The 21,439-nt window shown below is 53.2% G+C and overlaps 2 protein-coding genes across 11 annotated transcripts in view; one reads left to right on the top strand and one right to left on the bottom strand.

Annotated features, from left to right (window-relative positions):
* Positions 1 to 503: 503 nt before the first annotated feature.
* Positions 504 to 2,380, bottom strand: LOC116418420. Its single transcript, XM_031933842.1, has 2 exons — positions 1,883 to 2,380; positions 504 to 821 (listed from the first exon to the last, which is right to left on the bottom strand). The coding sequence occupies exons 1-2, from the start codon at positions 2,378 to 2,380 to the stop codon at positions 504 to 506; spliced, it is 816 nt and encodes a 271-aa protein (XP_031789702.1).
* Positions 2,381 to 18,839: 16,459 nt separating this feature from the next.
* The window catches only part of B3GAT1 (beta-1,3-glucuronyltransferase 1), a 40,761-nt gene continuing 38,161 nt past the window's right edge, over positions 18,840 to 21,439 (top strand). For 3 of the 10 annotated variants that reach the window (XM_023185862.1, XM_031936692.1, XM_023185858.1), the window contains exons 1-3: positions 19,151 to 19,283; positions 20,063 to 20,179; positions 20,454 to 20,656. The gene's annotated coding sequence lies outside the window, so the exon portion shown is untranslated. Of the gene's footprint in view, positions 19,284 to 20,062; positions 20,180 to 20,453; positions 20,657 to 21,439 lie in introns of all 10 variants that reach the window. The other 7 variants (XM_023185863.1, XM_023185859.1, XM_023185856.3 and 4 more) reach the window with 6 other exon arrangements.

The following is a 21,439-nucleotide window of genomic DNA, read 5'->3' as shown; positions in this document are numbered from 1 at the left end:
TGACAGAGCCACGAGGATGAGATCCATACAGCAATTATTCAGCTAATTTACAATCCGAATGAACATTTTGATCTGAATTAATTTGGTAAATTGGGCCAAAATGAAGATGAGAAGCAAGATGTAGGGAGTAGCAACATTCTGGCATAATTTTTTAAAATAAAGACAGAAAGACACCCATACGCATGAACCCTAATCTCAGCCTGCCTGTGCGTCACTGGCACACCCAGAAGCACCCCCTCCCCGCTCCAGGCCTGTTTCACTTTGTCAAGTGAAGAGTTTAAACCAGGTGGTCCTGAAATCCCTTTTTTCTCTGAGTTTTCACCAGCCAATTTGCAAACTATCATGTCTGCATTTGCTTACTGACTAGCAGATTCTGGGAGGCCTCATTCACTGGCCCAATTGTATAACTCCAGTTACATAATATACAATCTGAGTTCTGCATTACTCTCTGTGGCTCTAAGGTCAAACCGAATATCCTGGACTTGCAGGAGATGAGACACCTGTTAAGACATTGAATCGGCTTCCTGGGGCTTTTTCCCAATACTGAAGTACGAGCTGGAGAAAGGAGGAGGAGTCGAAAGGGTCTCCTGCTGGCTTCGGGTCTTTGGGATCAAGGCTGGATAACAAGGGCCCTGGCCATGGACGTTGCAGGGAGGCCAGTGGCCTTTCAGGTGAGCCTGCACGCCCTGACAAAGCCTAGCAGCAGGCCCGTGGGGACGTCGGGGGAAAGGGTCCTCACTGCTGCAGAGGTGAATTCGAATTCTGAGGCCCCCATGCACCCAAGCAGACAAGACAATGCAGAGGACCCACCAAGGATAGCGCTGGATGAAGGAAACAGAATCACAGACCGCCCTGCAAGGCGCAATTGTACAAACCTAAGGGAGCTGCATAGACTCTCAACCCACAGGCGGAGAGCCTGGTGGAGATGCCGTAGGAAGAGGAAAGGTGCAGTCAGACAGCCCTGAAGCCCAGTCTCCACTCACCACTCACCAGCTGTGCAACACTGGGCACATCGTTTTTCTTCCCTGAGCCTCAGTTTCTTCACTTATAAAACGGGTATTATTAATTAAATGAGTTCGCAGAGGTAAAGTGCCTCACACATGGAAGGTAGTCAATACGTGTTATTTTCTTCCTTTCTTTTTTTCCAAGCCAGACATAGAGATAAACCAGAAAGAGATATGGTCCAAAAACAATGTCAAATCCTAGCTTCCCCACCTCCTAACAATGTAAATTTGATCCTCTCTTGAGCCTTCCTTTCTTCACCAGCGAATGAGAAAAACAATACCCACAGCGAATAGGAAATCGGTGGTCGTGAATGTTCTTTATCCACTCAAAATGTCATGAAGAGGCAAACAAAGACTCTCATTGTTAAAGAATGGAGGACAGGAGAACGTGCCTGCGGATCCCACGGAGCCTGCGCTGCTGTGTGGCTGCATGCGGGGTGACTTCACGGTAATTAGTGCCCAGTTCCCATCATCGGAGCCGATCCGGCAGGCTGCCTGGCCTGGGAGCGGAGCCACTCTCTGCTGATCTAATGACGCTAACCTTCCCCGGGGTGCTCCCCATCACTGGGCAGGGCAGACCAGCTGTTTTCTGGTTTGGCTTTGCCTCTCACAGCTGGGCAGCCACCTCTGGGCTGGAACCAGGGGACTCTTGTGGGTTGGTTTTTTTTTTCACTGCAATGTTATTTTCTAGGAAAACAGGCGCGGGGGGAAGATGCACTCCCTGACTCTCTGAACAGCAGTTAAACGTAGATGACATGTCCCTTGGGTCTCTGGGTCTTGCATCTGTCATTCCCCCTGCATAGGACTCCTGTGCCCAGGCCCCTCCGTATCCTCCTCCTTGAAAACTCAGTTCCAGGTGCTCAGAAGTCTCTCCTCACAACGTGGCCGTATCGCATGGTCTCTCCATTTCCGGTCCTCGTCTGTGGTCTCTCCATTTCCGGTCCTCTCCCGTGGTCTCTCCGTTTCCGGTCCTCTCCCGTGGTCTCTCCGTTTCCGGTCCTCTCCCGTGGTCTCTCCGTTTCCGGTCCTCTCCCGTGGTCTCTCCGTTTCCGGTCCTCGTCCGTGGTCTCTCCGTTTCCGGTCCTCTTCCGCACGTGACGGGAGCTCCTGCGGGGCAGGGACTGAATCTTGCTCCCGTTTGAGCCTCCAGTGCTTGGCTCATAGTAACCACTCAGTTGAAAACAAATTCCAGCAGGTCCAAGCTCCGCTGGATGTCCGTGTGCTGCGGACCTAGGTAGAGTGGCTGGGACTCGCTTTGGGAATGAAAACTGAGCAGGAGGGAGTGAACCGAGGGGCACCCACCTCACGTTGGGAGGACCAAGGCCCTGCTTGGGCCAGAAAATTCCTGCATTTTGAGTTCTACTTATGGTGACCATGTTTTCTAGACGAAAATTTGGAAAATGGTATCCTGTTTAAGGAAGGAATCCATTTTATTGAAATGAATACAATCATGAGAAGTCAACAGAGCCCTGTAGCTCCACCAAGAGGAAAAGGCGTCTCCGTGGAGCGGGGGGAGGCAGACAGCAAACTTCCTGGTGCTCTGAGTCGGGCTGTAAAGCGACCCTCAGCAAAACTGATACAGTGTGGCAGGTTAACATCCTGCGAGGGACCCAGGTCCTCACCACCAGTTGGGGTCCAAGCAACCGTGGAACCCTACCCCACAGCAAGGGCTACAGGCTCCTTCGCGGCCCCTTCCCTATGCCCCAGGGGCTCCACAGAGAGAAGAAATTTGCTTTTTCATCTCCCTAAGGCCCCACTCAGTTGGGTGGACATGAGTTTGACCCACTGAAGGCCCCGGAGAGCCTGTCCCGAGCATGTGAGCTCCACATAAGACCCAGGGAATGGAGGGCACCACGGACAGCGGCCTGGATGTGCCTCCTTCCTTTCCCTCTACAAAGAGAAAGCCGGGCTTCCTGCCTCTAAGAAATAACACTGCTCTCTTCCGAATTCTGTTTGGGGTTTATTTCTTCACAAAGCTTTAATTAAGAAGGAAAAGTATATGATCTTCCTGCATCCCTTAATGCTGCTGTGAGGAGCTGTATTTACCTGGGAGGGGCTCAGGAGAGTGCAGGGAGCTTCTGGCTCCTAGCAGGACACTTCCCTGTCCCTGTTGAAGTGCTGGGTGCAGGCGAGGCCAGGGAGGAGAATGTCCACTGGCCTGCAGACCTGACCCAGCATGCTGGGGAGGACCCGCCCTGCCTCAGCCAGCAGGACCCCAGGCCAGCAGACACCCAGGAAAGGGAAGGTGCCTGGGCCTTGCCCTCAGAATGTTTGCCTTGGAGAGTGTGAGGTCCGCACACCTAAAGATGCTCTTGCCTCATGAGAGGCTGGGATAGTGGGGATAGGGGGACCTGCAGGCCCAATACGCTGTGGACACTGTGGACCTGCAGCAGCTTATGTTCATCCTCTCATGGGAGCCCCTGTCTCTGTTCGCTGCTCGGCACTCATTTCCTCGCGTTTACTGTGACCTTTCCACAGACTAGGAAACTTCAGTCCCTACGGCAGGTCCTGTTTCACAGCTGCCTGGCCTTCCTGCAACCGCTGCCTGCCAGGTTGACCTTCTCCTGGGTGCCTCTGTGCCAAGCTGTCCCCACCTGCCAAGATTTTAGCCTACCCCAACTTTCCCCGGCACTGGCAGTCCATCTGGTTGACTTCCTTGTTGCTGAAACCTGCCCTGATAACCTCCCTGCAACTCTCAGTCTCCCGATCCCTCCGTCACCAGGCACACGCGCTGCCAAATAAACTTGAGGTCTAAGGGATGTTGGTTCCAGAGTCTGCCCAGTTCCCTTTGAATGTTATCAAGCCCAGCACTGCCTAGTTTACCTTAGGATCAAGGTTCTTTATCACAGCGATGCTAAACTAATTCACTGCAGAATTCCTAAGAAGTAACTAAGTTTAGACACAGCCATGCATGCAAATCGCAGGCATTTAGAGGCAGCAAGAACCTTAGACCTAGCTCATCCAGCCCACCCACCTCATTTCAGAGCTAAAAAGATTCCAGCTCAGAGACGGGTAATGATTGCCAGTGGTCACACAGCAAGTCAATCACTAATAAAAGCAATATTGATTTCTCTGCACCCAACTGATGGTCTAGGTACAGTCCTGCTGAGAGACAGAAATAGGACTCAATGGCAGGTGTGAAGTCCAGGGCTCAGCAGCAGGAAAATGAACATGTGCCAATGGCTAGCTTCTCTGGCCCCTCCAAGTTGGTGTTGATGGGACTTGGGTCCTAAGACATAAATGAAAGGTTCTGAAAACCTTTGGTCTATGCCACTGCCTCCAGCCACGTCTGTATCCTCACCATATCTTTGGCAATCCTGTTTCTATTCTCTTTCTCACTTACTCAACTAAACACTAACATGGTCCAACTAAATGTCACCAATGGACCTATAAACTAAGGCATATCAGGTCTAGGTTCTTCAATTCCTCACCACCCACAGAATGTGGGTCTGAGGACAAGTTTGGGAGAGAAATATGCTTCTGTCGGCAACCTCAGCTTCCTGCCTGGTCCTCCCTGCAGAGCTGAGCTCCCAGGGAGGAGGGAGGACGACAGGCCCAGCCAAAGAAACAGCATGTGAGGAGCCTCAGGGCCCCAGTGCCTGATGGCTGTGCTGATCTAATTGGGTTGTAGGAGGAGGAGAAATCTGAAGCCCCACATGACAGAAGGTTCCAGCTCAATCTGTGGCTTGCGCTGAAGAGTAAATGACACGTAATTCAGTTAAAGGAGAAGGAAGCAAACCTCATCACAACAGCTGAAAACACGAAAACAACAAATAAACAGCTGCTTTGAACCAGCAACAAGGAGGCCAATTTGATCTCTGCAGAAAGAAAAGTGCCGTCTTGCATGTGTGTGAGTGTGCACGAGCGAGCGGGCGTGTGTGTGTGCAGGGAGGGGCGGCACACTCCAAGAAGCTGCAGCTGCAAGCAGTTGAGAGAACAGCATCAACCAAGTTCTTGGAACAATCTGTGAGATTAGAGCTGTGCCATTTACAGCACACAGAGGAGGGTCCCAAGATTCGGTACTCAGGCTGTCCCCACTCAAAATCCCCCAGCACATGCATTCTCCACCTGCTGCAGCCTGGCCACAGGGGGAAATATTTGGACTCTACCTACCAAATATACTGTTCTTGAACGTGTGCCACATACCCACCCGCCACTGGTGAATGTGAGACAAATAACACAGGTACTTCCCCTTCAGTGTGGAGGCAAACAACCTCAAAGAACTACAGATGGCCAACACAAAATAGGATTCCAGACCCCTCCCCAGGGTTAGCGATGAGAATCCACTAGGGCCCAATGAGTCAGTGTGTTAGTAGGAACCTCAGGTGATTCCTTTGCACACAAGGGGTGAGGTGACATGTTGTCTCTAAGAGTCTCAGTTCGCTATTGCTATAATAATTCTGCATGACTGGATTAAGAAACTGTGGCACATACACACCATGGAATACTATGCAGCCATAAAAAAGCTCGTGTCCTTTGTAGGGACATGGATGCAGCTGGAAACCGTCATTCTCAGCAAACTATCGCAAGAACAGAAAACCAAACACCGCATGTTCTCACTCATAGGTGGCAATTGGACAATGAGATCACTTGGACACAGGAAGGGGAACATCACACACCAGGCCCTATTGTGGGGAGGGGGGAGAGGGGAGGGATAGCATTAGGAGATATACCTAATGTAAATGACGAGTTAATGGGTGCAGCACACCAACACGGCCCATGTATACATACATAACAGACCTGCACGTTGTGTACATGTACCCTAGAACTTAAAGTATAATAAAATAATAATAATAATAATAATTCTGCATTACAAAAATAAACTCCCAAACTCTCAATAGTGTAAAACAATAGTCATTTGTTGTCACAGGTCAGCAGGGAGGCAGAGGCAGCTCAGTTTCCAGTTGCAGACCCTGGATTGCCAGGAGGCTGGGGGCTGCTCCACATGTATTTATTCTGGGTCCCGGACTGAGGACACAAGAAATCTTCTCACAGCAAAGCCAGAGGAAGTCAATGTGGAAACCCAGGAGGCCGTGGGGCCTGCCGTTAGAACAGGCTTGTGGTCACTTCCACCCATGCAATGTCCAAAGGAAGTTGCACAGGCAGTCGCAGAGTCAAAGGATGTGGATCAACACACAGAGGAGTGAAGAACTGGGGTCCACTGATCCTTACAGTTTCTTATTTTCCTCATCAGCAAAAGAGCCTCAAGTCCCAATTATCCTGTCTGTACAATGGGTGCACAGCGATCCCCACCCCTACTATCTCATGGAAGTACTGCAAGGATGTAATAGATAATGTTCCTGATAGTGATTTCTAAACTGTAGGGGTTGATATGTACATTAGCCAACATGCCTGTGACCCCTACAACCTGAGTCCAAGAGGTGGAGGAGGGTGGTGGACCAGACGGCCTCTCTGTTCTGTCAGGCTCTCCGAGTCTGTGTTGTGTGGCCGGATTGCGTGTCGGTATTCACTTACTCACCCGACCTGCCCTGATGCTCTCAGCTCAGTGAAAAGCACAACAGAAGGCCACCCATGGGTGGGCCCACGTCTTCCTGCTGGAGAGACCACAGTGATACTTCAGAACGCCCAGCCAAGGGATCCTTTCACCACAGACCTAACTCTGTCTGTCCCCAGTTATAGCTACACTCCTGCTCCTGAATACCGTTAACCTTCTGGGCTGCAGGAACACGTAGATCCCAGGGAGTCAGCAACTACATCACTCTCAGGATGTCCGCAGTACTGGAGCTTTTGGTAAAGGCCCTGCTCTGGCTGATAAATTTGTTCCAGTCCCCATGTATTTTATTCTGAAGAGCTCTGCCTGGTACCTTGATATTAGGAAAGACACAGACTGATGCTATGGCATCTGTCCTGATACATTAACCGCGATGGGCTGGGACGTGGAATCCTGGCTCAGCTCTTAAGCCCTGTTGCCCGCAGTGCTGTGATGTGTTACTGGGCCACTGAGAGCCACGGACAGCCGTGCACCTGGAAGCAAGTTTGCCGAAGAGGCCCGGGTGTCTGGAATAAGCCCATGGCTCCCAGTCCTCCGAGCCTAAGCTTGAACCAAGACACTGGCTGCTAACACATCTTCCTCTCCAATGTGCATCTGAGATTTGGCTTTTTGTGTGTTTCTGTGGACAGATGGGTGGGTATCAGCCTGTACCAGTCACTCCTGGCAGCCTGTGGTCTGAAGCCCCCTCCTATCCCCCATCATCCCATCACCCCAGTGATGGGACCCGTGGAACCTCTCCCCAAGCTCCTCTCCAGCCTACGTTAGGAGTTTTGACATGCCTAGATGAAGACACTGTGTTAGGAGTTTTGACACATCTAGATGAAGACACTGTGTTAGGAGTTTTGACACGCCTAGATGAAGGCACTTGTGTCTGGGACACAGGGGCCAGGAGGGTGAAGGCAGGCTTTGTGCATTTCCCAACCTGCTCCTCTGTGGTATGTATATGTCAGTCTCACCCAGAACTCGGTGAGCTTTCCAACCTTCAGACACAAGTATTTGGCAAACCCAGAAAGACTTTCCTGTATTATTTCTTTATTTATTGCTTCTCCATCTGTTCACTTTTCTCGTTCTGGAATGCCTACTATTTACATGTGAAACCTCCAGAATCTGTCCTCCAAATATCTTATTTCTCCTCCTAATTTCCAACTCCTCATTTTTGCTGCATATTTGAAATTTGTCTTCCACATGATCTTCTAAGGCACTAATTTACTTCTCTGTACTTGCCATCTCCGTTAACACAGCTACTAAATTTTTCCACTCAGAAAACAGGACTTTGTCTTCCAGAAAGTCTTCACTGTGCTGTGGTTTAACCTCCCTTGTGCTCTGATTTCATAATCACTATAGTTAGAGTTTGTTATCCGTGTCCTCGAGTAGAGCCACGTATTCTGGCGTTCCAGCTGCTCTCCTCTCTCCTGCTGAAGGTCCCCATACGTGTGTTTTATTTCCCTTAGATGCCCCACGCTTATCTTGTGGGCCCTGGCAGGCTGTTGAGTTCCCTCAAGCAGCAGCGAACTGATGGCTGTGAGTCCTCGTGGGAAGCCGCCTGCCCTCCACAGGGACTGCAGGAGGAAGCCACTCTGCTTCTACCCCTTAGTAGCCTGTGCAGCATCCTCTCAGCTCCGGCGGTGGGGAGGGATTCAGCCCACCCCTACCACCTCCTGCAGCTTCTCTGGGTCCAGGGAGACCAACTGTATCAAACTGTTACTTAGAATCTTCCCTGAACTCGCTAATATTCATCTCAAACTTAACGTCCAAAACAGAACCGTTGGGTTTTCCTAGGAAATCTGATTATTTCTCCCACATTCCCCTCCTTCTCCAGTGCACAAACCTAGGCCTTGCCCTTGACTCCTCCACTTCCCTCACCATGCACATCCAAAACCCAAGTCTTGGTTATCCCAGGTCTAATGACCACATTTTCCCATTAAGGTATTTGCTATGTCTACAGTAATCAGATTTTCTTAATTAGGCTGTACAGTCCTGGATTTTGACTGTCTACTTCTAGTGATTTATTCAGGCACTCATACACTCAACAAATATGTATTAAGTGCCTACTGAATGCCAGGCCCTGGGTTAGGTGCTTGGGAACCAGTGGGTGAAACACGGCCCTCAAGATGCTTACTGTATGCAGGCGTGAAAACGTGTAACTCAACAGGGAATTCTGCACACAGGGCCAGTGGTAGACAGGGACAAGGGCCGAGTACTGTGGGGACGGAAGGGATGGTTGCCCATTCCCTCTGATTCATGTGAAGGATCCAACCACTACTTTCTTCCCTGAAGCTTCGTTTACTCTTCCTGTTCAGCAGGAGTCTCCAGCAGCCTTGCATCTTCCCTGTCGCACTCCCCATGGGCATCCCGCCCTCTTCTGATGGATGCCTCTTTCCTCTCACCCATCTGTCTGACTCCATCCCCCTTTCCCTGGCAGGAGAGGACCACCCCGCTATGCTCCCGCCTCACAGCAGCTGAGGGACTGCAGTCCATCACGCTGTCTTCTGCTGCTCCTGCTTCCAATGTCCAGAGGTGGCACCGTTTAAGAGAAGAAGACCCTACTCAGCAAACCCTAACTCTAGCTACTCTCAGCTCCACCAGCTTCATGACCGCAGGCAACTCTCTGGGCCTTCTTGGGCCTTCATTTCCTCTTTTGTAAAATAAATCAAATTACAGACAAGATTCCTTCTGGAGAAGATTTCACCCCGAACTGACATCCAATGAACGTATATGACGTCTCCACTATGAATTTAATGGAATGTAGGGACTCTTATCTTGGTAAAGAGAAACCAAAGGGTGGACATGCCGCGTTCACACTTAGATCCTGTCTGGTGCCCAGGAGACTTGGTCACTCCAAGTGAGCTTTGTGGACCAGAGGCGTCGGCAACTCCCGAGGCCTCTTCAGAAATGCAGCCTCCGGGGCCTCCAGAATCAGAATCGACACTTTATTCAGACTCCAGTCAGAATTGGAAGATTCCTAAGAGCTTTACAGTTTGAGAGGCACTACCCAAGAGGCACAGCCCACAGTGTCAGGGGAGGCAGGTTTCAGTTCTGAAAGAGACAAAGAACTTCTCACCAGAAGAAGCAGACCAAACACGGGACGGGCTGTGTCTAGAAGGCAGTAAAAACTCCGCCGTCGGGTCAAGGAGCAGAACAGCTGCTGCTCCAGGACATCGTGCAGGAGAAGAGTATTCGATGGGAGTGTGGCTGCCTCGGGCTGCAGACGTCCTTCTAACTCAAAGGCGTAAGATTTTTAAATTCTGACTCTCCCATTGCCTCAGTTTCCTCTAGGATGGCAGGGAAGCCAGAACTCATGCCCACTGGTCATCTTTGCTGGTTTTGAGATGGCATCGCCAAGCATGGATGCCACTGTGGGAGGGCAAAATACAGCAGAGGAGAGTGACAGGCCCCACAGAGACGACACTATTCCCTTGTCACACAGACCATTTTCAAAACAGTCCCCTGCATCTGCTACAGGCCTGGAAACCTCATTCCTTTTGGACTACTGGAGGGCCCTTTCTCCCTTCCTGGTCGAGGGCCTGGATTCTCAATTTAGAAGCTAATTCTCGTTCAAATTAGTCCATCTCGCAGATGGAATTAGAAGCCGGGTGACGATTTGGAAAATACAATCAATTTAGTCCAATTGTTCTTGCATGTCAGCTCCATGCAATAATGAAGAATTTGCTCCTCCGGCTCTCACACTGACAAGGAGCCATTATCCACGGGAGTGAGGTTGGTCTGACAGAACACAGGAGCCGCCCGGTGGAGAGGCACCCAGGCCAGCACCAGAGGGCGAGGCAGGGAGGTGAAGGACCAGATTCTGCTGCTGGGGGAAAACGTGACCAAAGCAGGATAATATCTCTACCAAGTCAGACCACAAGACAGGGCCGGTGTCAATGCACCTGTGAATGCACCAGTGTACACAATACACCTGTCTGTCTCAGATTCCTTATACACGACTGGGAGGCGATGGCACCTACTGCTCCTCGTCTCATGGAGTTACACGCCGTGACGAAAAAGAACATGATTCCTCGACTTTTAATAAACATTTACAACAGCTGATGCTCATTCGGCCTCTGGCATGTGGCAGACATTGTGCCAGGCAAAGCAGCCGATCTAAGAAACACGACACAGTATGAGCGTCCAAGGAACTGAAGTGGAACTATGCCCTGACCACAGAGAGTGAGAATGACGGTGGTGGGGATGACGGTGGGGATGACAGGCATTCCTCCACAAAGGCACCACGGCCTGGTGACTGATTTTCATGTGCAGTGAGAGATCGTTCCTCCTGTTGCTCATTTTGGCTATGAGCTAAGAGACATTAAAATGCTTTTGTACAAAGCAAACAGTATGCATATTTTATGAAATACATTCCTCTGCCTGTTTAATTGTGAGATCTTCAAAACAGGCAGAGAGATTCACCACTCACTGCTGGCATGAATGGACGGAGTTCCAGTGTCAGCCTTGGGAGGCCCCGACGCTGTCACATCCTGGCCCTCCAGGCCTGCAGAGGAAGGAGCTGGAGGGCTGGGCCCTAAGATGTGGCCCAGCCGCTTTTGTTCCACCAGGGGCCTCAGTGTGTCCCACTGTAAAGTTAAAATATCTCCTTTCCCACTCTCTAAGGTTTCTCAAGCCTGGTTCATCACAAATTAATCTGCTGAGATTTACACCAATAATGGTGGTCTTACAGGTCATTAGAAGTGAGTTGTCCTGGAGGCTCCTAGAAGTTACCCACACTGGGTTTCCAGAAGCATCGCTAGTGGTCTTCCCAGGTGCTTTCACTGCCAGGACACTCCCTTCCTGCCCCTAATCCTTAGTCTAGAACGTGGGCATTCCGGTCCCCTAGCAAAACAACGCTGCAGTTCTCAAGGTGGTTTCACACGGAGGCTCTGCTGGGCCTTCCTACCTAGCGAGTGTGGACATCTCCAGGTGGTCTGTGGCTGGACACACCAGGCCAGGCCTAGGAGAGGACTGGGTGATTGTCCCAGCTACATCAACAGGCAAATGTTACTTAACAAAGCCTTGCATAAGTTTATCATAAAACCGGTGGCCTGGAGCCAGGGACCTCTTCACTGCATGTCAGAACCAACTCGTGGAAATCAGCTTTCAGTTCTGCCAGTTGGGCCACCATCACACAGAAACAACTGCATCTTGATTTGAGGACTCCATGGTACCAGGACTCCATCATACTTTCTCTACACCAGGAACTTGCCATCAGCCCCGTAGAACACTGTCTTTATCCCTCTGCATTGTAACTCTTCCACTGGCCCTCCTCATTAGACTGTAAGCTCTTTGAGGGTAAGTAAGATGTACTGCCCAGTAACCAGCATCTATCAGGCACCCAGTAAATGGTGGTTAAATGCACAAATAAAAAATAGAGGAACTGAAAGATGAGAACATATAGAACGATTGATTTTTACAGACATATGATACTACAAGTTAAAAGGATCTTAAATATCACCTAGCAACCAGAAATGGCCCCTGCTCTCTCTCTCTCTCTCTCTCTCTCTGTGTGTGTGTGTGTGTGTGTGTGTGTGTGTGATTACCCTGCCACCCACTCAAGGCAGACATCACTAATTGGTCATGGTGCTTTGTGCTACTTACCACAGATGTAGCTTCAGTACATTTCACCCATCTACAACTAGTTTACTGAAATCTGCATCCAGGATAAAACTGATTTGCCATCCCAGATCCAGCTCAGCCCCCTCCTTGGGAACATGAGTCCTCTTAACCTTCTCCAATTCTTCCCCAAACAGTACCATGCTTCCACTCACATGCCTTATCTAGTTGTCACTTTAACGAATGTCCTGCCTCTTTCAAAGAAACACAATGACAAGGCCTGGAAAAAGGGCTCCGTGTGGATGTCGCCTGGCTTCCACAATGCGATGCCTTCCTGCCAAACCAAGTTCGGCTTCCAGAGTCCTGAGACTGCTTACATCCAGATGCAAGAACATATGCCGCTCATGAGTGGAGCTGGCCTCGGTGCTGAAACATGGATATGTATATATGAGACTGTAAAACCTACATTATTGAGGATTTAGGGTGTTTGCTTTGCTGAATGAGGGATTAGAGACCAGAAAGCCCAAAATGACCATCCGTTTGCAGAAAACATAGCTGGAGAATTAGAACTGTCAGATGTGTGCTCAAACCCAGGGGGCCCTATTAAAGCTCTCCCTAACTCCCTAGACCCTTAATCTATCACTAGGCTATGGGAGGACTGATCACCAGTTTCCTACAGAGCCCCTGAGTGCTTTCAGCCAGGAAGTCATAATCAGATAAAAAGCAGTTTTTCCAGCTCCAGGCATGGGTGCAGCCACAGAGGTTTGGGAGCTAATTGCCTGGGCAGTAGGCCCAGGACTTCAATCTTTGGGATCTCAGTGAAGGACCAACGGTTTCACGTTTTGATGAGAGCAGTGCCCAGGATTTCCGGCGGCCTCGCTCCATCGTGCTTTCTCAATATCTAAGGAGGGAGGAGCTTTGTCCCTGACACTCAACATGCTTTCTATTCACGGGCCCATATTTCCTCTTTCTCACTTCCCAGAAATCCTGCCAGACTCTTGCTTGTCTCATAAGGGCCAACAGGGAAATATTCTTCAGTCCCACCAGCTTCCCACAATCATTGAGTCTGCCAGGAAGTATTTGATGTGAGTTTTCTCTTTTCCTATCTGGATTAACACACAGTTCAGACCACAGGCAGGTTGGGCAAAGGACATCAATGTCCAGTAATTCCGAGCGTCTTTCTTCCCAACTCTGCCACCCTCTTGGCTCCAGGGAAACAAAAAGAAAGTCACCATCTTGAAATGGAGGAGCAAGATCTTTCAATATGTTGAACTATGCTTTTCAAACCTTTCAGTATGCAGCCTCTCTTTCAGAATGTGCCTGAACAAAAACCACTGTTGTAAGTCTGAATTCACCAACAAGTGTTACGGTCTTCTCCTCCTCTTCCATCCAAAAAGTGACTGTACCCCAACCCCTCAGGTGATCACAAACAGGCTCCAAAGGCTGCTGCCCACAGGAGACGCCTCCGCCTCTCATAGGCACGTGAATTACATCAGCCCCTGCCCAGGTCTCAGTCTGGCTCCTCATCAACTCAGCCCTCTGCCCACCTCTTCTCCCCTGCAGAAAAATCCGTGATGGGCACCTGGGGAAGGGCAGACAGTAAAAGTGAAACAAGGAAACCTTAGGCTGGAGAAAACCATGGGACCATGAGCAGGAGCTGGCCCTTCATTTCTGTCTTTCCCACACTATCAAAATTCCTGGCCATAAGAGGTGCTCAGAATCTGGACGAATGAATGAGAGGAATCAATGCATCCACAGAGCAGGACCCCAGCACCTTCTTTCTTTCTTCCAAATCCGAACAGGAAATGGTAAGGAGTTCCTTCTGCAGACGCTCTACTAAGACCCAAAGGTCTAGGATGTTTGCCCATCACCCAAGCCACGGAGGGGAGTTTGGGGAGGAAATTAGACCCCTCCATCCGTCATATTTATTGAACAGCCACTCTCTGGAAGACACTAGTGCAGGAGGTCACTCATGCACGCGAATCCTCAAACTCCAAGCAGAGCGTGTCCTTTCCGCTCCCCATGGCTCTCTCCTTGCTCTCCACTCTCCAGCCTCACTTGCTGTCCATGTTCCTCAAGCGCACCAAGCCTCCTGCAAACCCCTCAGGTCGCCTATTGCTGTGCTCCTTGCTTGGCCCATATTCCCCCGGGGTTTTGGCTCAAACATGGCCTCTTCAAAGAGCCTCTCCCTGATCCTGCCTTCCCAGGACTCTCTTTAGCTCTTGACCCTATTTCTTCCCTTCCTGTATCTCCTCCACCTCTGTTCTGCGCATTTGTCCATCTATGAACCATAGCATATAATCCCTGAGTTGTGCTCTGACGATGAGCGTGAGTCCTAGAACTAGGCTGCCTGCCTCAAAGGCTGGCTATGTCACTTACTAGGCACGTGACCTTAATTAAATCACCTAAATACTACGCCCCAGATTCCTGACCTATAAATGGAAACTATAATCGAACCTTGTCACAAACAGTACCTTGTAAATAACACTTTACGTATGAAATCAGCTAACATGCATGAAGACTTGGAACCTAACCAGTGTATACATATAAATGGCCTAATTGAAGTTAACACTCCCAATTGTTGTTGTTTACTGCTGTCTCTGGTGCCCAGCACAGTGCCTGGCATATGACTGGAGCTCAGTAAATATTAGCTGAACACAGGAAAGCATGCACAGATGGGTAAGAGCCTCCAGACATGTCCGGATTAAGTGCTATGGAACTAAGGGGAAGAGCAGTTCACTGCCAGAGGTGCCTGAGGGTCAGGAGGGCTGCAGGAGACAGCACAAGCCACAGAGCTCAGGTTGGGAAAGGCTTCAGGGAGACTTTGGAGGTGTGGGCTCTGCAGAGTAGTTAGGGGATAGTGGGGAGGTCAAGGGGCAATCTGGGTTATTTTCACTTCTGCAAGAGGACAAAGAATGGTCCCAGGTTAGCCTCGGAGATGCTCCCCTAAGTCTGAGGGCTCTGCTCCTATCACCTTTCAGGCCTCCCTCAGCCACAGAGGAAAGAAAGCAAACCAAAATGACATGACTGAAGTGTTCTAAAGCCACACAACTGCACCCTTTCCGTGGGGGCAGAGACTGGAGAGAAGCAGGAGTCAACGTTTTTGCACCAGCTCAAGAACGATGCCGGCCTGGCTTCTGAGAACAGGGGAGGGCAGAGAGGAACGTGTTGTCCACAGGACCATTTTCAGTTTTTATGGATGACCAAGGGTGTTCAAGATCCGAAGCTCAGACCAGAAACCTAATGAAAGGGAAGAGTTAAAAGTTCTCCTCCTCTTTCTCTATCTGGGCCATGAACTCCACCACCCAAAACAGCACATCCACACACATCCAGCCAGGAGTCACTGTGGAAACATTTCAGATACGCCTGATAGCATGGCTGGGAACCTGGGGCGCTTGCCCTGCCCGCCGAGGCAGAAGGCAGCTCTTCCTCCTCTCACTCCCCCGCTCTCTGGTGGCATGGGGGCATGCACACTCGTGTGCATGTGCTGTCACCCTTGCCAGGGCAATGACGGGAGAGCATGGGCACCGTATGGGGTGGGATTCCTCACTGAAGAATCCCACTGGGACCTTTCCACTCACTTCAGCAAAATCACTGCTATAGATTCCTGGTGAAGGCAAGGGGAGACTGGATGTCCCCAATAATCAGACTGGCTAAGACAGGTGGGGTGAGGGCCTGGGCCCCGCAGGCCAGGGCAGCAAGCAGCGCAGCTGCATTGCCTCTCTGGGGTGGTAGCTAAGAAGGACCACTCGGCTGAAAAGGCAGTATCATTAGGAGTCTGGAGCAGACCAAAGTTCCTGCTGAAAGAGAGGCCAGGGCAGATGGAACCCACGAGGGGAACAATTAACCGATAAGAGTAAACTAATTGTTATTCATATTAAATTAGGGCACAGGTGATTTGGAGAAAACCTACAGACCCTCCCAGATGTTTTGCAGGTTTTGCATTGCAGATGACGGTTTTACAGCACTCTTCTGGGCTTCAGATTATGGGAACTGGGCCAGGACCAGAGCGGGGGCAGGGCTCCCGTCCCGCTTAACTACACAATAAACACACAACGGTTTGTCCCAGAGGACAAACCCGGGCTTTGCATACTAAACACGCTGGTGCTAGGCTTTGGGGGCCTCTGAGAAGAGGGGCTCACTACTGGCAGGGAAGGCAGGGGGAAGGGAAAATCAATCATTCAGGGAGACCTAGAGGTGCTCCAGATGTTTGGAGCAACGGGCAAGCGTGGGGATGCACCAAGTCCAGACACCGGAGGGAAGGATTTCCACAGATCTGCAGAGGCCAAGCAGGAAGACGGGGTGGGAGTGTGGCTGACCTGGGGGGACGGCATGTGTACACGTGTGTCTGTGCGGGTGCAGGTGCTTCAGATACGTCCGTGTGCACGCATTTACACGTGCACATGACGTATTTCAGAGTGTGTGTGTTCGTGTAGGTGAATTTGCATGTCGCCGCCTCTATGTGCATGTTTTGTGCTTACGTAGCTGTCAGTGCATTTGTGTGTCCATACACTTAGGATGTTGCCAAAACTTCCCACCAAAATGAATGGCAGGCTGTTGTCTCTTCACTGAGCCTTATCATGCTAATTTTAATCTCCTATTATTGTTTTAAATTGGCTCTAAAAATTAATACTAAAAATTCTGTAAACAGAGCCTGGGAATAAGATGCAAGACAGGCCCCTAGAACGCAGCTTTATTGTCACAATTGCTCCTGCCAGAATGCCGAGGTAAAGCCAGGAATCCTTGCAGATGGCATCTCTGAGCCACAGCCCAGCAGGACCCGTCGGCCCACAGCCCACTTAGTCCAACCCCCTGTTTCACCACTGAAACCGGCCCTGAGGCGAAGTCTTTTGCCTTCAGAACTGGCCTGAAACCCAGGCCTCCTGGTCGCCGTGTCCCTGAGCTCTCTTGAGCTCACCCCTGTTGGTAAAATGAGGGTCTGGAAAGAGACGATCTTCGTGGTCATTTCGTGACAAATCCCATTTGGTGATTGTGTGACTACGGCTGGCTGGCTCAGCAGAGGAGGGGGACAATGTGCCCTCCTGCCTCCCTCCATGTCTGAACGGCGTGGCCCCTCCTCGGTGCTCTCTGGTGCCCCTGCCCATCCGGCTTCTGCACCTACCCTTCCCCTACCTTCAGGTGGTGTGGAGTCTAAGGAGAAGCAGAGTATGGAGACTAGGAAAATATCAGAGAACACAGACTTAGGAACGACCTCTTAGCAGAGTCTAAGAGAGAGGGTTGTCAGGGGCAGAAGAAGGCCGGGCAGGGCTGGCTGGGATTCCAGGCGTTAAGAGAAGCGGGAAATGCTCCTGTACTGCCGCAGAGGGTACTCAGGTTAGATTCAGAGGAAGATTCTTGCCGGCAAAGAGGGCGGTTAAGCACAACAATGAAAGAGCGCATGACAGGGAGCAGCAGTTACCCCTAAAGACCGTCACTGAGGACACTTCCACATGTCTGTGGCATGACGTGCACGGTGAGGTGCCTTCCTCCCCTCAAGGTCTTGACCAAAGTGGCTGATTCTGGAGCCTCTGCTCCCTCCCCTCCTGCACATCCTCAGTGGGGAGAGCAGGGCCCCGGCTTGGTCCTGACAGGGCAGAAAAGCTGATGGAAAAGGGCCCGTGGTCCTCAGCCCCAGCACATAGTAGGGGGGCACAGCTCTGGTTAAGCAGTGCCTAGCAGTGGGACTGGAACTGGTTTCCCGGGAAGGAGGGAGACCCTAGAGAAAGTACCAACAGTCCCTGGTCCCGCCGCGAACCGCGCCATGGGAGTTGGCCTTCTCCTGGGGTTGTGAAGAGGACACAGCGGGTGTGGCCTGAACACAGGTGTCCAAGAGCACCGGGAGAAGCCAACCTCTAAAATGAGTGCAAGGATGGCTTCAAAGTCTCCGACAAACTGAAGAAGGAGTATCTGGAATCTATAGCTCCAGAGGGCTTCAGGCCACCCTACCAGTGCACCCACATACGTCCAAGCGCGCCCACTCACTGGCCTCGGCCCCCTGCCCACCAACACACCGCGGCAGAGGCCCGGGAAATTCCTGGACAGCCCGCTGCCCCCGGCCTCCCCGCGCCTGTGCGCCCACGCAGGCTTCCCGGCCCTCTCTCTGGAATGCCCGGTGCACTGGCCCGGAAGGGGAGGTTGGGGTGAAGCCGACGCGCGGCCGCTCGAGGTGCCCTTCCACGGGGCAGCGGGGCCCACAGGTGGGGCCGCCCTATGGCCGCCTCCCGAGGTCCCACAGCAGCACCCCGTATCCTGACACGGCACCGTCCGCCCCCAACAGCCACCTCCCATCTGGGGAGCCTGAAGCCAAGGAGGGAGCCGCACCCCCCACCGGCTCCCCCGCTCGGCCTCTCGGTCCCAGAGAGCCGTCCCCCCACCCTCCTGCAGCAGCCCGGCCGGAAACAATCACCCTTTGAGAGCGGCTGCCAAGCTGGGCGCCAGGAGCAGCCAGGATGGAGGCGGGGTGGGATATGGGGGTGCAGGCGGGGCCGAGCTTTAACTCTCGAGAGCCGAGATCTGGGGGTGCGTTCGGCCCCTGCCCGCCACCCCTGCTCCGGCGCCTGAAGCAGGAGCCGCCTCCGCGGGGGACGGTGCCGGGGGGGGGGGGGCGGTGGGGAGGTGATACCAATCCCTGGGGGTCCCCTCGCCGGCCGCCCTCCTCGCGCCCCCGCCTCGGCTGGCGAGGTTGGCACCGACCATTAGCAGCCCGGGTCCCGCCGGCGCTGGCGCGGGCTCGGGGCGGGGGCGGAGGGCGGGTGGGGGCGGGGCGGGGCGGGCGGCGCCGGCAGAGCCGCGGAGGCACCGGCGCATCCGCCGCCAGCGAGGGGACTCTGCGCCGGCCCGGTCTGCTCGACTGCGGCCGCGCGCCCCGCTCGCCCCCCGCGCCCGCTCCCCGCGGCGCCCTCCCCGCTCCCCTCCCCCCCCGCTCCCGCCCCCCGCCTCCCCCCGCGCCCTCCCCGCCGCGCGCTCCCAGCCTTCGGCCGCCGCCTCGCGGAGCCCAGAACGAGCCGGGCCGGGGCGGCGGGGCCGGGCGGGGCTGCGGGAGGGCGGGCGGGTGCGCGGACCCCGCGGCTATGAAGTGGCCCCCGGGGGCCCGGAGCCCGAGAGTCCCCGGGGAGGGCACCGCGCGCGGCCCAGGGCAGCAGTCTCGGGGCGCCGGGGCCGGGGCGTAGGGGCCGTCGCCCGCCATGGACCGCACCAGGGACGCTCCGGATTCGTCGCCGCAGGTCAGTGCTCCCCGCGCCCCCGCGGGCGCCCCGCCGCGCACAGAGCCCCGGTCTGCGTCCCCATCGGTCCCACGCCATGTCCTCCCGGGCGCGCGCTGGGGTGTGTGTGTGCGCTGCGCGCGCCGGGGCAGCCGGAAAGGGGGCCGAGAACCGAGCTCGGGCCGGGAGGCGCTGCTGCCGAGGGGCTGCGAAACAAAACCCGGCACCGCCTGCCCTCGTCCACCGGGATTAGGGGAAGAGCTGGTTCTCAGCAGCGTCTGACCATTGGCCCGGGCTCTCAGCCGTCAGTCCTGGCCCCCTCAGCAGGTGGTTTCTGGTGGCCGGATGAGGAGCCAGGGGTCGGTCGTCCCCCACCTCCCCACCCCGGTGCCCAACAGCCCTCTCTGGGTCGCTCTCTGGCTCCTGGGCACTGCTGAGTGAACTCTCTTGAGGGGGCCCGAGCTCTGCGGGGCATGCTGAGGGACCCAGGGGTGGCAAGGGTGGCAAAGGGCCCTTGGGACCTTCGGTGTAGCAAGGAGGAAGGAGGCGCGACCAGTTCACCACCCTCCCATCTGCGCCTGGGCTCAGGTCTGAGGTCCCAATCCCTCCAGAGTCAGAGCACACAACTTCCAGAAAAAGGAGGCTGAGAGTTGAGGCAGGAAATGGAGATGGAAGCCACCGGGTCCGACAGTGCCAGGGAAAGGAGGTGACAGCCCCGTACCAAGCAGCTAAGGTCAAGAACCACCCCCACATGCACACACAGGAGCCTTGGCCAACCTCCCTGTCGCCTTTCTCCCCAGCCAGGCCTAGCTGCATGGATTCTTGCAGAAGCTGGAGCTGAAGGACTCCGGAGATTTCTTAACGTACAGGAAGGGGACCTTTACTGACAGTTGCCAGCCCAGTGCATGAGCACCAGTGTGAGTGGGGTTCCCAATGGGGCCTACAGCTTGGACTGTGTAGTATGCACTGTTGAAAATGTTGGGGTACAGACATCCTAGGGCCTAGCACTGTGCGATGCCTGGATGTGTTTGTGTGGAAATGGGAGGCACACTACTCCCTAAGTTACTAGGGCCGTGGGGCATGGGGCTGCACAGGACTGTTGTTCTAGGGTTTTCTAACATTTGTCTTCTGTGATTATGTCTCCCTACCTCTGCGGGTAGCCACTACTGAGATTGAGACATTTCCTCCTAGAGCCTGCTCAGTGGTGACCATTAATGGCCTTACTGGACCAAACATCAAGCCTTCCTTTTCTTGCCGTGGGGTGAAGACCCTTTCCCAGGTCTTCAGACAGACTTCTCATTCTGCCCAGTCCATGCCCAGCACTGCCAAAGGTTCCAGAGCTTAGAGACATTTTTCCTCTTCCCCTTTTGATGGAAGCAGAAATACTTGCTAAGGTTAGTGGGACTGGGAGAGTTAATGCATCTGTACCCCATTCCGCACTGGAGCCAGGAGCTTGCTGTTCCCGTTTCTGTGCCTGACCCCAGGGTGCTTGGGGATCACTCCAGGTCCAGGCGAGCTGAAAGCTTGCAGGCGCTGCGCTGAATATGTGTGTGTAGGTTTCTGGTTGGGCAGGTACTCACTGTTCCACCAGAAGCAGGGGGCAGGTAAATCACTGAGGAGATCAGCTCCAGCAACAGGATTGGAGCCCATGGCAGAGACCAAGGAGCTTCACAGGAGGATGCCCTGGGGCAGGCCCAGTTCCCCGGCTTAGGCTTCTGGAGGGACCTGAAGGTTCTCTTAGTGGTTTCTCGGGGGTCCTTACCCTGAGACCAAGTAAGATGTACTTTTCCTAGTTGTGTAGCACAGGGTGATGAGGCAGGCCGGGAGCTGGGAGTGTGAAATGGGGAAGAGGATGTACTGACTGAAAGGCTAACGGATGGGAGCATGGTGCTCCATTGTGTCTGGAAGAGAGGGATGAGTGCTCCTCTCTGATGTGACTGGAGAGGAGGAAAGGAAGGGGCTCAGGAGGAGAAGGATTCTGAGAGAGCCTGACACAGGCAGAGAAAGAGGCAGTGAGACAAGAGACAAAGGCACGGAGGCACACTGGCAGATGGCAGAGGAAGGCACACAGGCAGAAGTCAGGGTGGGCTGAGTGTTGAGTTGGGGTGGTCTGGGGGCCTCTCCCTGTTCCCCTACATCGACCTCAGCAATTGTCCACCCCTGCAGGAGGCCCCTCA

Source organism: Piliocolobus tephrosceles, chromosome 13 (assembly GCF_002776525.5).
Source record: "Piliocolobus tephrosceles isolate RC106 chromosome 13, ASM277652v3, whole genome shotgun sequence".
NCBI lineage: Eukaryota > Metazoa > Chordata > Mammalia > Primates > Cercopithecidae > Piliocolobus > Piliocolobus tephrosceles.
The sequence above is the reverse complement of the archived record's forward strand: the minus strand, read 5'-3'. Positions and strand labels throughout refer to the sequence as shown.